The sequence below is a fragment of the Panthera tigris genome, chromosome B1 (assembly GCF_018350195.1).
Source record: "Panthera tigris isolate Pti1 chromosome B1, P.tigris_Pti1_mat1.1, whole genome shotgun sequence".
NCBI lineage: Eukaryota > Metazoa > Chordata > Mammalia > Carnivora > Felidae > Panthera > Panthera tigris.
The window spans coordinates 135,038,627-135,051,230 of record NC_056663.1 but is presented as its reverse complement, the minus strand read 5'-3'; the positions used below and the strand labels follow the sequence as shown (position 1 = coordinate 135,051,230).

At 35.9% G+C, this 12,604-nt stretch overlaps 1 protein-coding gene across 6 annotated transcripts in view; it reads right to left on the bottom strand.

Annotated features, from left to right (window-relative positions):
- The window catches only part of WDFY3 (WD repeat and FYVE domain containing 3), a 274,952-nt gene that overhangs the window by 32,218 nt on the left and 230,130 nt on the right, over positions 1-12,604 (bottom strand). For all 6 annotated transcript variants that reach the window (XM_042984249.1, XM_042984248.1, XM_042984246.1 and 3 more), the window contains 6 exons: positions 11,098-11,266; positions 8,443-8,606; positions 5,728-5,876; positions 4,492-4,612; positions 3,588-3,673; positions 1,801-1,881 (listed from right to left, as the gene is read on the bottom strand). In XM_042984249.1, the coding sequence (XP_042840183.1) occupies positions 1,801-1,881; positions 3,588-3,673; positions 4,492-4,612; positions 5,728-5,876; positions 8,443-8,606; positions 11,098-11,266 (770 nt within the window). The remainder of the gene's footprint in view (positions 1-1,800; positions 1,882-3,587; positions 3,674-4,491; positions 4,613-5,727; positions 5,877-8,442; positions 8,607-11,097; positions 11,267-12,604) is intronic.

Below are 12,604 nucleotides of genomic sequence, written 5' to 3'. Positions count from 1 at the left end.
TATGTTTAAGAACTGCCAACTTGGCACAGAAAGTAGCAAGAACAATGAAATAAGTTGAAGATTGTCTAAGCAGGTAAAAGTATTGGCAATTTAATTACACATAGAAAAAAAGGCTCAATGTGCTGTAACCAGGCCTTTTATTTCCTGTTATTTATCTTAGTAACAACACCAATGATCAGGAACAGAACATGATCTGGGCTTAACAGCAGCACATTTTTACCATTTGTATTTGCTAAACAGCTAAAGAAAAAGAAAAGCAACAACTTAAAAGAGAAACATACAAACTTAATATAGTTAGATGCACACAGACTGGAATCAAATTTTATTTATGAATTATAGAATCCCCAGTAAAGTCTGAAGTCACTTTCTTTCAAGCTGCATTCATTTGTAGCCCCAAAACATTGCTTCTTTTCCAATGGATTATAAAAGGCTACCAGTTCCTGAGTGACTAAATGGAGCTGGGTAGTTGGATTTTTAAAATGGCTGTATCATCCACAAGGACTTTCTAAGATTAAAAGCAGCTAAAATGAGCATAAGGAAGTTTAAATTTAAATTGTTAAAAAAATTAAGAGGAAAACTGGGCAATTTGCTGTAACAAATATAGCAAGCAAAGGAGTAATATATTATTATAGAAAACCCCCATACAAATTGATAATAAGAACTCAGAGAAAAGGTTAAGTAGACTTCTTGTAGTGATCATTTCTCACTTTACACAAATATCATATCATTATGGTGTATACGTGAAACTACTATAATTGTGTGTCAATTATATCCCAATTAAAAACGATCAAATCTCTATCAATACTGCCAACAAAAAAGAATTCAGGAAAAAAAAATAGGCAAAGTTACGGATAATTCGCAAATGGTGATTTTAAAATTAAAAAAAAAATTAATGTTTATTAATTTTTGAGACACAGAGACAGAGCATGAGCAGGGAAGGGGCAGAGAGAGGGAGATACAGAATCCGAAGCAGCCTCCAGGATGCAGGGCTCAAACTCACGAACTGCGAGATCATGACCTGAGCCGAAGTCGGATGCTCAACTGACTGAGCCACTGAGGCGCCCCTAACAAATGGTGATTTTAAATGGCTAACAAACATATTATAAAACTCAAGATTACTAAAATAAAAGATACGCACGTTGAAAAATTGAGAAAGCATTTTATAAAATTAGTAAAAATGAAAAGATAAATATAAAAAGCTGGCAAGCATCTGTGAGAAAAGTAACCTTATCCACTAAAGGTGGAATATAAATATGTATAATTTTTATGGAAATCAAGTTGGTTTTGTGTACCGAAAGCCTTAAAATTCACACCTCCCTCTTTTTTAACTAAGGGGACTTTACCCTAAAAAAATAATGAGCAATCACACTTGAACTATTAGAATAAGGAAACCAGAGAAAGGTAAAATATCCAAAAACAAGAGAATGCTTTAGACATACAATAAATACATAGTCAATAAAAGTAATATTTCTGAAGAATTTTTTAAAAGCAGTGGGAAACGGTTACCTACAACAAAGAATGGAAAAAGCAGAATAAAAATCTGTGTTTATAATAAAAAACTCAATTATGCACATAGGACTATACGCATGCTTAGAAGGCTTGCGGAAATCGACCAAAATTGAGTGCTGATCTGACACGAGTGAACATGCACACCGTTTCTTTTTCCTTTTAATTTTTAGTATTTAGTTTTCAGTATTTCCCAGGAGGGGAAAACACTCATTAAAAATATCAACTGCTACTATGCAGATGCACACCGTCCTGATTTCACTATTAAACTGACACAAGCAGCAAACAACCTACCCCTGCTCCACGCTTGTGTTTGGTCGTTGCCCAGACACAGACTCTGAGCTGTCAGTCAGAGACGGCACTACGGCCAAAAACCTGGAAAAGAAAAAAACAGCATGTCAAAGTCAGGATCTAATAGGAGCCTCAAAAAGGATGATTCATTTAAATCTTAACAGCTGCATTTACCCCTCCACTACCTTTTCAAAGGGAATACACAATAACTGGAATACTCTGTTACAAAGCCAAATACAAAGGGCCGCAGCAAAATCTATCATTTTGGATTTTAAACACGCTGTCACATTACTGGAAGAAAAGCCTTCTGACACTGATTCACAGAAAGGAACTCAACTTAGTGAAGTCCTAAAAAGTGATTAACAGCTAAATATTCATATGGCAGCGAGTAACAATGACAGCTAAACAAATGACAGAACAGGGACAACACTAAACAAGTGAAGATACATACAAGATGAGCAACTTTATGTGACACACATGTTTTTCAGAGTTACTTACAATGTCGATAGAAGTATTTTATTTATTATTTATTTATTTATGTTTATTTTGAGGGAGGGAGGGGCAGAGGGAGAGGGGGAGAGAGAGAATCCCAAGCAGGCTCCGTGCTGTCAGCGCAGACCCTGATGGGGGTTCAATCCCACAAACCATGAGATCATGACCTGAGCCAAAATCAAGAGCCGGACACTTAACCAACTGAGCCACCCAGGCGCCCGCACCATAATTATTTTAAAGGCAGAAGAGGGTTATGGGAAAATTCTTAGAATGGATGTGGACCCTAAACTTGGTATATACACAGAAATTTCTCAGAGAAAAACAAACTCATCTCCTTGTAACAGCTGTTAACTATGAAGAGCAAATAATTTCTTAGTGTTGAAAACAACATCGCCTGTAGAAGTGAATAAGACAGATAACTAAAATTTCAGCCATTTGATTAGCTCTTCCCATATGTAAAAGGAATTGTGGATTACCAATCACCATCTACACCCACTTTAAGACCCACCCTCATCCCCAGGGGCCCACAGGTAATATTACTATACTGCAATGATAGGCAATGTTGCTTGGCATCAGACATTCCTCACAGAAGTAATGTGAAATATAAAACTTCCCTTATTAGAGGGCTTGCTAGGATCTACACCATCCTTCAAACAGTTTAGAGAAGGTCTCTTATATCTGAGATCAGTTCATAAAAGCCTTTCTCTTGATATATCCAACAGAAATATTTTCCAGCACCATGTATATACATAATGCTTTTGAAAAGGTAAATTTTAGCTTACCAAAAGTAAAATATGATTAGGTTAGATTAACTTTTATTTGGCTATGCTAATTTTTTGAGGATGAAAATATCAGTCTCCCTTGCAAGGCCAGAGAAGGGGTCATATGAATACAATTTCTAAGGCAGCTAAGTCTCTGCACTCAGTAGCAAGGCATGGCATGATCTTCTTTTGTGGTAAATAGGAAAGAAGCCTATTTTGAACCTGAAGTACGATTTTTTTAAATTACTGTTTCATCATCCTTTTACAATGAGAGACACAGGACCCAATGGTTAAAGTAGCTTTTGATGATATCTATAGTGACCAGAAAGATGAACAGTATTTCACAACAGAGTAGCATCATTTTAAAAGCTAATTAGAAGAACCATGTTTCCAGAGCTTGGCAAAAATGAAACATTTTTTCAAAGAAGCTAATTTACTGATCTAAATCCTAGACTTCTAAAACTAGCTTATCTGGTACCAGCTTCCTTTCCATTCCTTCCCATGATAGCATTATAAAGTATTCCTAATAAACAATACCTTTGATAGACTTTATTTCTAATTCCTTTCTGAAAAGCAAGGAGGTAATTCCGTCCATCTCCAGAGAAAACTTCCACAGCAATAGGCTGAAATGATCAAAGAGAAAACATTAAGAAACATCACAAAAAAGGTTAGATATTAACTTTCCCACTATGAATATCTATATTGTTAAAGAAGTTAACTTTTTGACTGAAGGACACTTTTAAAGTCATGAATTCCCAGCAGATTAAATTACAAAACAAACAGAGCCAATTTGTTCAGTTCAATTTGTTTCTGAAATCTTTAACAGAATAATGGTAAAATAAAGTAATTTTAAAACTATAATTTAGGAAAATTATAGTGAAAATGCAATTTTTATATTAAAACATATATTTATATAAACATATATTTATATGTTTACATATTTACATAGTTATATGTTGATTTGGATGCTACAGGGAAAGCTGTGAGAACAAAGATATCACTCAGGTTTTGTTAAAAAAAACATGTATTATACAGAGTTGTGCACCCATGTGACATGAGTTTGCCTATCATAAAATCATCTAAGGAAATACTGTAAGGGATAGTGTGGATCCTATAAAGGGTTTTCATGGCAAGTATGGGTTTTAAAGTATCCTCTGAATAGGAGTGCTTGGGTGGCTCAGTCAGTTAAGCATCTGACTTCGGCTTGGGTCATGATCTCACAGCTGTGAGTTTGAGCCCCACATCAGGCTCTGTGCTGACAGCTCAGAGCCTGAAGCCTGCTTCAGATTCTGTGTCTCCCTGTCTCTCTGCCCCTCCCTGCTTGTGCTCTCTCTCTCTCCCCAAATAAATACACATAAAAAAACATTTTTTTTAAATAAAATAAAATATCCTCTGAATAAAGGAACATGACAAAATGTTTGGTACTACTAAAACAACCCACCTGCAGGAGATACCGCCTTTTATGTACTTCCTTGATATCTTCATATGCAAAAATGCTGCATGTTCTTTTGAGTTGACTGGGACCTTGCCTGGCTCCTCTGGGGATAATTGGCTCATGCATACTATAGGCAGGCAAGAGAAACAAAGATAAACAAAACACAGCAAGAGATAAATTCACTGTTCAACAAAGGGTATGTTATTTTTAACATCTGAATAGGAGCAGGCAACAATATATCAGAATACTGACATATGTTTAAGTTATATTTAAACATATTTAACAAAAAAGCATGTTTAAGAGAATAATGTATCCACTGCTCAGTGTACAAAGAACCCTCTTTGATGATATAATTTAAAAAATCCCATGTTACAACTTATCTAACAGGCACAGCTGGTACAGTGTGTAGTCCCCCATAGTTTTAGAGGCCCAAGAAAAAGTTTTAATTTTTTTAATTGAAAGAAAAAAATTACACTTTTTGGTAGAAGAAAATGGTTTAATGTATAATGTTAATATATTCATCTTTAAAGCAACAGCCACAAAATATAATTTTTAGTATTTTCATATGCAGCCAGGGGCCCATGAATGTGGCCCTGATTGTTGCTGACAGTAATTATCTGAAACATCTCCTAGGAATGGATTGCAGAGGCTGTGTCTACATTCGACAGTGTTAGGTATTCAAAATGTTAAAGAGAGAAGAATATGCTGACTAAGCTTTAAGATTTTTGTGCTCCTTCTGGCTTTGTCTGTCTTCTGGGTTTCTGTTACCCACTGTCATCCCATCACAGGACTGGCAGAAGAAAAGGAAGACAGACAAAACTCACTTTATTCCTGCCTGTGCTTTTGTCACACTGCTTCAAGGCGCAGAGGACATGGCCGCTCTTCCATTTGTTAGAGTACTATGAAGCCACCTGCATTTCCTCTACAACTGTGTCTGCACTAAAATTAAAAAAGGACAGTTTGCAAATTCTAAAGTTTATACACAGAATAATACAAGGAATTTGGGGTCTACTGCTATGAATGCAGAACAATTCATTTTATTTAATTTTCATTTTGATAAATAAGACAAGTGTTTTCTTACCTTCAAATAACTATTCCCCTTTGTGAATATTTAATGACAAATGCACACAAACTGAAAGATAATGTTACTCAGAACACAAGTTTTGGATTAAAACAACACTATGTAAATATATGTTGTTTTCTCAAGATAGCTGTACTGTGTCTCTTCATTCATTTACTTACTTTGGAGGTAAGGTTTCAATATCTCTTATTTCCCTGGTTGCTGTCATTGTAAATCCATCAATCACATAAAAATGCTCTTTACCAAAAAGAAGTAGCCCCTCACTTGTATCTAGGCCCTGGACCCGAGCACAGCGGTACATGTGTTGAATCTATAAAGAAAACCATAAACATTCATTAAGAGAGTTAAAAAAAAAAACCCAACAACCCTGATAATTTCTTTTTTGATATAACTGAAACAAAATGTTTTGAAAATATGGATCTCGTGGGCAAACAGGATTTTATCGAGATGCACTCTGTTACGGTTTCCCCTGACTTAAACACATTAAACCTGAGTTTAAGCATGTTAAAAAGAATCAGCTAAAACTGCAATCTGATTTGCACTTGAGTTCAGTAAAAGGAGACAACCATTTAACTCACATCCAACACCTATCCATCCAATCCACTTCTCCCACTATCCACAGAGTACTCACCGTGTGCCAGGGACATCTGTACTAGGTTCTAGGAGCGATGAACAAGTTAGATAAGGAAGGAGACAGAGACAATAAACTTGGCAGAAAAAAAAAAAAAAGAGAATTGAGGTATACATGTAAGGAGATTAGGATTGTGCTCTTTGTGAGTCAAGAGTGCAAATGGTCTGTTGATCCCGACAATCCTGAGTGAATCCCCCCAGTCCTGACACTTAGTTGTGGATTTAGCCAACTTTCTTAATTTCTCTGGGCCTCTCTGTCTGCATTTGTGAATTTCAAATCAACACTGGCTTGTTGTGAGAGTTACAGAGATAACATACGTAATCGTGTTAGAGACTGTTGGTGATCTTCTCTTTTATGCAACTCACTTTCGTCTTTTTACACAATATCTCCCAGAATGGGGACTGTGACATTTGTCCCTATTCGCTCCCCACCTGGGGTCCTGCCTGCCTGGCAGACTGCTCTGCCATTGTACAAAGCCAAACTTGGCAGAAGTTGTATTTTCCTCATAGTCAAAAAGAGTTGCTAAATCTCTCAATGTAAGTATTGTTCTCTTTCCAACGGGCAAGATCTAGTTCCTTCTTGCTTAAACTCAGTTCAACATGAGTCAAGGAAAAAATATCAGCAACCAATCTAGAGTCAAACAAATGTCAGTCTGAATATACTTCTTGCACTATTTAAACGTAAATCAATTAGAGCAAAAACTGTACTTAATGAGATTAAAAGTTTGAAAAATGAGTGTTAGAAAACAGATTTTTCTAAAACATGCAAACGTAGTCAATTTTCAACACATCTGAACTACTTTTATAATAAAAATGTAGAATGTTATAGGAAAAAAAACAATACTTTGAAAATCATTCTATTGTAGTGTAAGATACAAACACAAAAGTGTTTTTTGTAAGTGCATAGCTTGGTGAATTTTCAAATGCTAAAAATATGACACAGCCAGCATCCAGATTAAGAAACAGAACATGACCAAGACTTCAGAAGCCTCTCTTGTGCTTCCTTCAGACCTCATGTACTTTTATAATTACATGATTTTTAAAACATTTTCATTCAAGATTAATTAAGCCATATATTCAAACAGAATTTTAAAAATCATACCCTAAGTTCTGGTTATACCTTAGTGGGTAAGATTTCAAGGGTTACACTAAGGCCTAATATGAGAGGCAAAAAGACCACACTTTAAAAAGTCAATATTCACAACATGTTTAACTCACTCATTCCTTCATTTATTTATTCTTTTATTTACTCAACTAATCACTTCTTTCTTCAGAAGTTTATTGGGTATCTATTAGGTGATTGGAACTGTGTAAGGCAATGGGGATTGGAATAAGAAACACTGCCTGGCTATAAGGAGCTTCCTGCCTATGGGAAGAGATAGGCACAGGAATATTCATGACATGATAAAGGAGAACGATACATACAAGGCACTGTAAGAGCACAGGGGAGGGGTATCCAAGCAAGCCTGAGCTGGCAAGACAATCAAAGAAAGCCTCCTACATCTGAGTATTAAAGAGATCATGGGAAATGAGACTGTACCAAATGGGAGCCCCCAGGATAGATTATTATGCACGTGATGGAAAGAGGGGCATCTTGGCAGAAAACACAGTGAGTAAAGCACAGAGTAAAGCACTAGTATTATGGATGTGGTCAACTGTGGGGCACAGAGTGCTGCTTATAAGCTTACTAGGCTTATAAGGCAGAGTCAGTGAAGTGAGCCTGAACAGGTCAGCAGGGTGTAAGAGGTCGGGAGAGAAGTAGAAAGGTAAGGCAGTCTTCTGCGAGTGAAGGAGATGGGGCTTAAATATAAGCCTGGGGATGATGACATGGATGGGCTGAAGATGCTTGTACATGGTTAATGGAACTATGGAGGTGTTTAAAAAAACAAAACAAAACAAAACAAGACCAGATTACTGAGTGGGTTGCGTGCATGGGTTTGAAACAGAAAATTATGGCAATAAGTATAGTCTAATAAAGGGTACAGAGATAGAGTAAACTAGGTATCAATGTTAATACTGTATTTGATGAAGCTTTGTGCTGTTTAGTGTGTTCAGATAGGTCAGAAAATCCTGAAAATGACAGATGTAGAGTACTGAATCCAAAAGGCTGCCTACTATTCACCCTGTATTTCATTTTAGGGGCTAAAATATTTATCTTCTGCCACCAGATAAATACCTATCAGTTAGTCTTGTAAAATGGAAACAAGTCACTTAAATACAATCCTTACTTTTTAGAAGCACAGTACCTTTTCTCCTTCCTCCAACAGGCGCAGTAGGGTAGCATTGTCTGTTTTCTCCTCCTCCTCTATAGAGCTGCCCTCAGCAATCTGGTCTTGTAGTTGCTCCTGGCTCTCCTCATCTCCTCCATCAGGTGCGGATCGAGACCGTTTTAGAGGAGGCTTGACCAGACCTATGGGATAATAACCATGAGAGCCATGTGACCTTGCAGGGGCCATTTGGGAAGCAGTTTGGGCTCAGGCAGTCTCTCCCACATATTTCCAAAATGAGGGAACTCTGAAAGGTACAGGGAGGCAGCACAATGCAGTGATTGAAGACATAGGCCCTAAAGTGAAATAGTTATGTGACCCTGGAGAATTATCTATCTGCTTTCTCTGAACTTCAGTTTCCTCATCTATAAAACTGGGACAAAAATACCATCTATCTTAGAGGGCTGTTGGGAGGATTTAATTGCTTATTCATGCTTAGCATCGTATTTAATAGTAAATACTAAATAAGTGTCAGATGATGATAGAGAGCTTAGCATAATTAATAGTAAGAATGGTGTTTCTTATGGACAGGTGTCATTGAGGGGGTATCATAAACAAATGATCAATCACTATCAGAAACAAAATTAAAGACAGCAAGTTATAAATATGATTATAAGAGATCCCACCTACATGGAAGGCCCAATGAGGACTATTTCAAGACTTATGTAACAAGCAGCAATATGGTCATTCATATATGAATCAAGGTGATCAAATCATCACATCATTAAAAAATACAATTCTTTAAAATACAGGACAGGTGACCTAATTTGCAGGTTAAGGAAACATTCTACTGTCTATATTTTGAAAATTTTATTAATAACCACAGGAGGTGACATTAAAATTAATTGATGAGATGCCAAAGTATGAGAAGCACTCAAAATACACTCTAAACCCAACACTTAATTAAATTAATATTCTATACTTGTCCCAAAAAGTCATGTTACACCCACCAATGATAATTGTGCTAAGAATGTTGCAAAAGCTTAAGTCAGCCTTTTAGAATCTTATCCTTTGAGCATGAGTTATCAGAGGTTCTGCTCTGCCTTGAGAAGAACCTTCTTTTTATATATGAAAGAGTATAATAAGTAAGCAAGAGAGATCAAGTCCTGCTGAGAATATCCACAAGGGAGAAAAGCTTATATATATACATTATATATATATATATATATATATATATTTTTTTTTTTTTTTAAAGTTAAGTTCTACGCCCAACGTGAGGCTTGAATTCACAACCCCCATATCAAGAGTCAGATGCTGTACTGACTGAGCCAGCCAGATGCCTCTATAGTTGCATTATTTTTAATAAATCAAAACTTCCAATTCTATGTCTAGCATAATACCATGCACAACACAGTAGGGACACCAAAATTTGTGGTTTTACCTCCATTGGAGATTAGGAAAATGAGGCCAAGCCAACTCAAGTGCCAATGACCCAAACACAGGTCATCTGACTAACTCTGAAGTATACCTTAGCTTATATTCAGTAAATTCAGCTTTGGACCCACTTGCGTAACTGTGCTGGGGCAATGTCAAGAAAATTAGAAGACTATAAACCTTGCTCAACTACTACAAGTTTCAAGGATTCTAGGAAAATGTTAGATTACGAAATACTTACGAAGTCATAGTCACAATGAGAAGATGAATATTATAATAATAAGAGAGACGGATCACAATTTTGATGGGGTGTTTTGTTGACGTGGTCATATACTATGTTTTTTAATCAACTGGATCTGAAATTTATTTTTAATTTGAAGTCCTCAATTTATATTCTGAGGCTTTGTTTACAGAATATGCCAAGACTTTTGAATTTATCATGAATCAGAGGCTTAGATGAGTTAAAACAATGGACCGATTTACTTATTCAATATTGACTGAATCCCCATTTTGCATTGGGCATGTGCCAAATGTCACTGGTGAGAAGAAAAAGGATCTCTTGCCTCTGAGAAACTTATGTTTAGAAAACATAAAGCAGTGAAAAACACTGAAATTGCTGTAAGAGATATGAGCAAAATGTTCTCGGTGGACAGGGAAGTTGGAAAAGGCTTCAGAGAAGGAGGATTTGAAATCTGACCAGTGTCTTCAAGGTCTGGTGGGGTTTGTTAAGATTTAGATCATGGAAAAGCTGCAGGAAGGGGGGAGGGGGGCACACATATATAAAAGTACAGAATCAAAAAGTTCATGTCCAATTCATCATCTCAGGTATGTTTTACTACGCTCATAAAGCACAGATTTGGAATAATCTGTCTTAGCTCATAGGAAGAAATTTCTTACCTATTGTCTAACATGCACTAATAACACATTTAGTAGTTGTTTTAATTTTATAAATATTTATTTGGTTATCAGGGCATTGGATTAAAGTATCAGGTAACACTGAGAGTTCTGCCAAATGCACTAAAAACAAACTATCAGGCCAATAGGCACATTCTATCTATCTGTAGGCAAGAAAGAAGAGCCAGTCTCTTTAGTTCTAATATAGAAATCAATTTTTAAGAAGAGTGAAATTGTAAAATATGAATGGATACTTTTATCCCTAGGGTTGGCCCTACTCTTTGCAGTAGCTCATATTTTCATAAAAATTCAAATGTAAGAGACGATCCAAAGTCATTTTTAACTAAATCCAAGAGGAAGGCTGACCTTTGACCTTAGCAATAGTATCTTCGCCATGCTCTGGTTCTTGCTGTGTAGCTTCACCTTCTGAACTCTCCACAATGGCGTCCTGGACAATGGCTGGATTGCCAGAGGCTAGTCGCATGTAGTATTCTTTACTGTCATAACTTACAGCTCTTCTGTATCGAGCAGGTTTCTAAGAAATAATGGAAGAAAAGGATTTAGGTAGTTATTTTCAGAATTAAAATATAAGCTTCCTAGGGAAGGTATGGTGTCAAGACTTCATTATGTGTTACCTTTTTAAAGGGATTTTTGACAGACTATATTTATACACAAAAAATCCATACACTTTTGGGTTAAGTTTCTCTACTTTTAAATTGTATTGGTTTTTAAAACATACATAAGTTAAAAAAACATTATTAGCAGTTTTTCTTCTTGAAATAGAAATAAATCACCTCTAGTCAAATAATGTTTTCATGTTAGTACTGCATGGCCTCACTGTAGTAGATGTATTAGAAAACCTTCTTAGACAGTAAAGAGAACACCCAGTGTTGGAGAGCATCAAGTTGCAAGAGGATGTCTGGTTTGTGAGGAGCCTGGAACTTTGCAAAAGAAAGTTAAATAGTCAGGCCTAAAGGCCCATCCATTCAGTTGGAATCATCTGTGCCTGTGTTTATTTCAGATATCTGGAGGTAAAGACTTAGAACTGCACTGTTCTTCCCCATATTCCCAGTTATCACTAAAATTCTAGAAATTTTAGAGCATTCTGACCCAAGATGGAATCAACCAGCTTTAGGCCAGATGGTGCTCTTTGGCTGGCCTGCCCCTCCAAGCTGATACATTCAATTTGCTAAAACATTCCTGTTGTTTGTTGTGTAAAAATAACATGATCCATAAGTCTACTAACTGAGTATATTAAGAACATATATAAGTCCATCTTGAAAAAGAAATTTATTACCTAGAAACATTAGAAAAGATATTTTTGGAATACGATTCAAGAGCGTTTCTTTTTCAAAATAATTAATGTTTAACCTAAAAATAAAGTCTCCAATTGACCCAGACCTTTTTTCTTTAAAATATAATGGAAAAAATAAGGTCTAAAATGTCCTACAAAACTGTAAAACCACAGGGAGAATATATGTATAGAAGTTCCTCGATTAGAATGAGACCCAGACTTTGGATTAACAATTAAAAAAAAAGATGGAGTTTGAATCATGCTTTAAAACCTTCCCTTTCTAAACATTATTTCACTTTTCCTTTCTCATGAATAAGAATAGGTAATTAAAAATATTCCGTTGGCTTACTCTTCAACTCAAGTAGTCAATATATATTTTCCACTATAATGCTTTTTCAAGCAAGACCTTTTTAAACAAATGATTTCCAACTTAAGCGGAAAATAAATGTCCAATTGGAATATTTAGACTTAAATACTGAACCTATTTTGAGATAAAAAACTACATAACTGAAGCCACAATGCCCTTCCTTTAACTTTAGGTACAGAGTCAGGAGAGCAGCAAGCTAACTGAGGAATGGT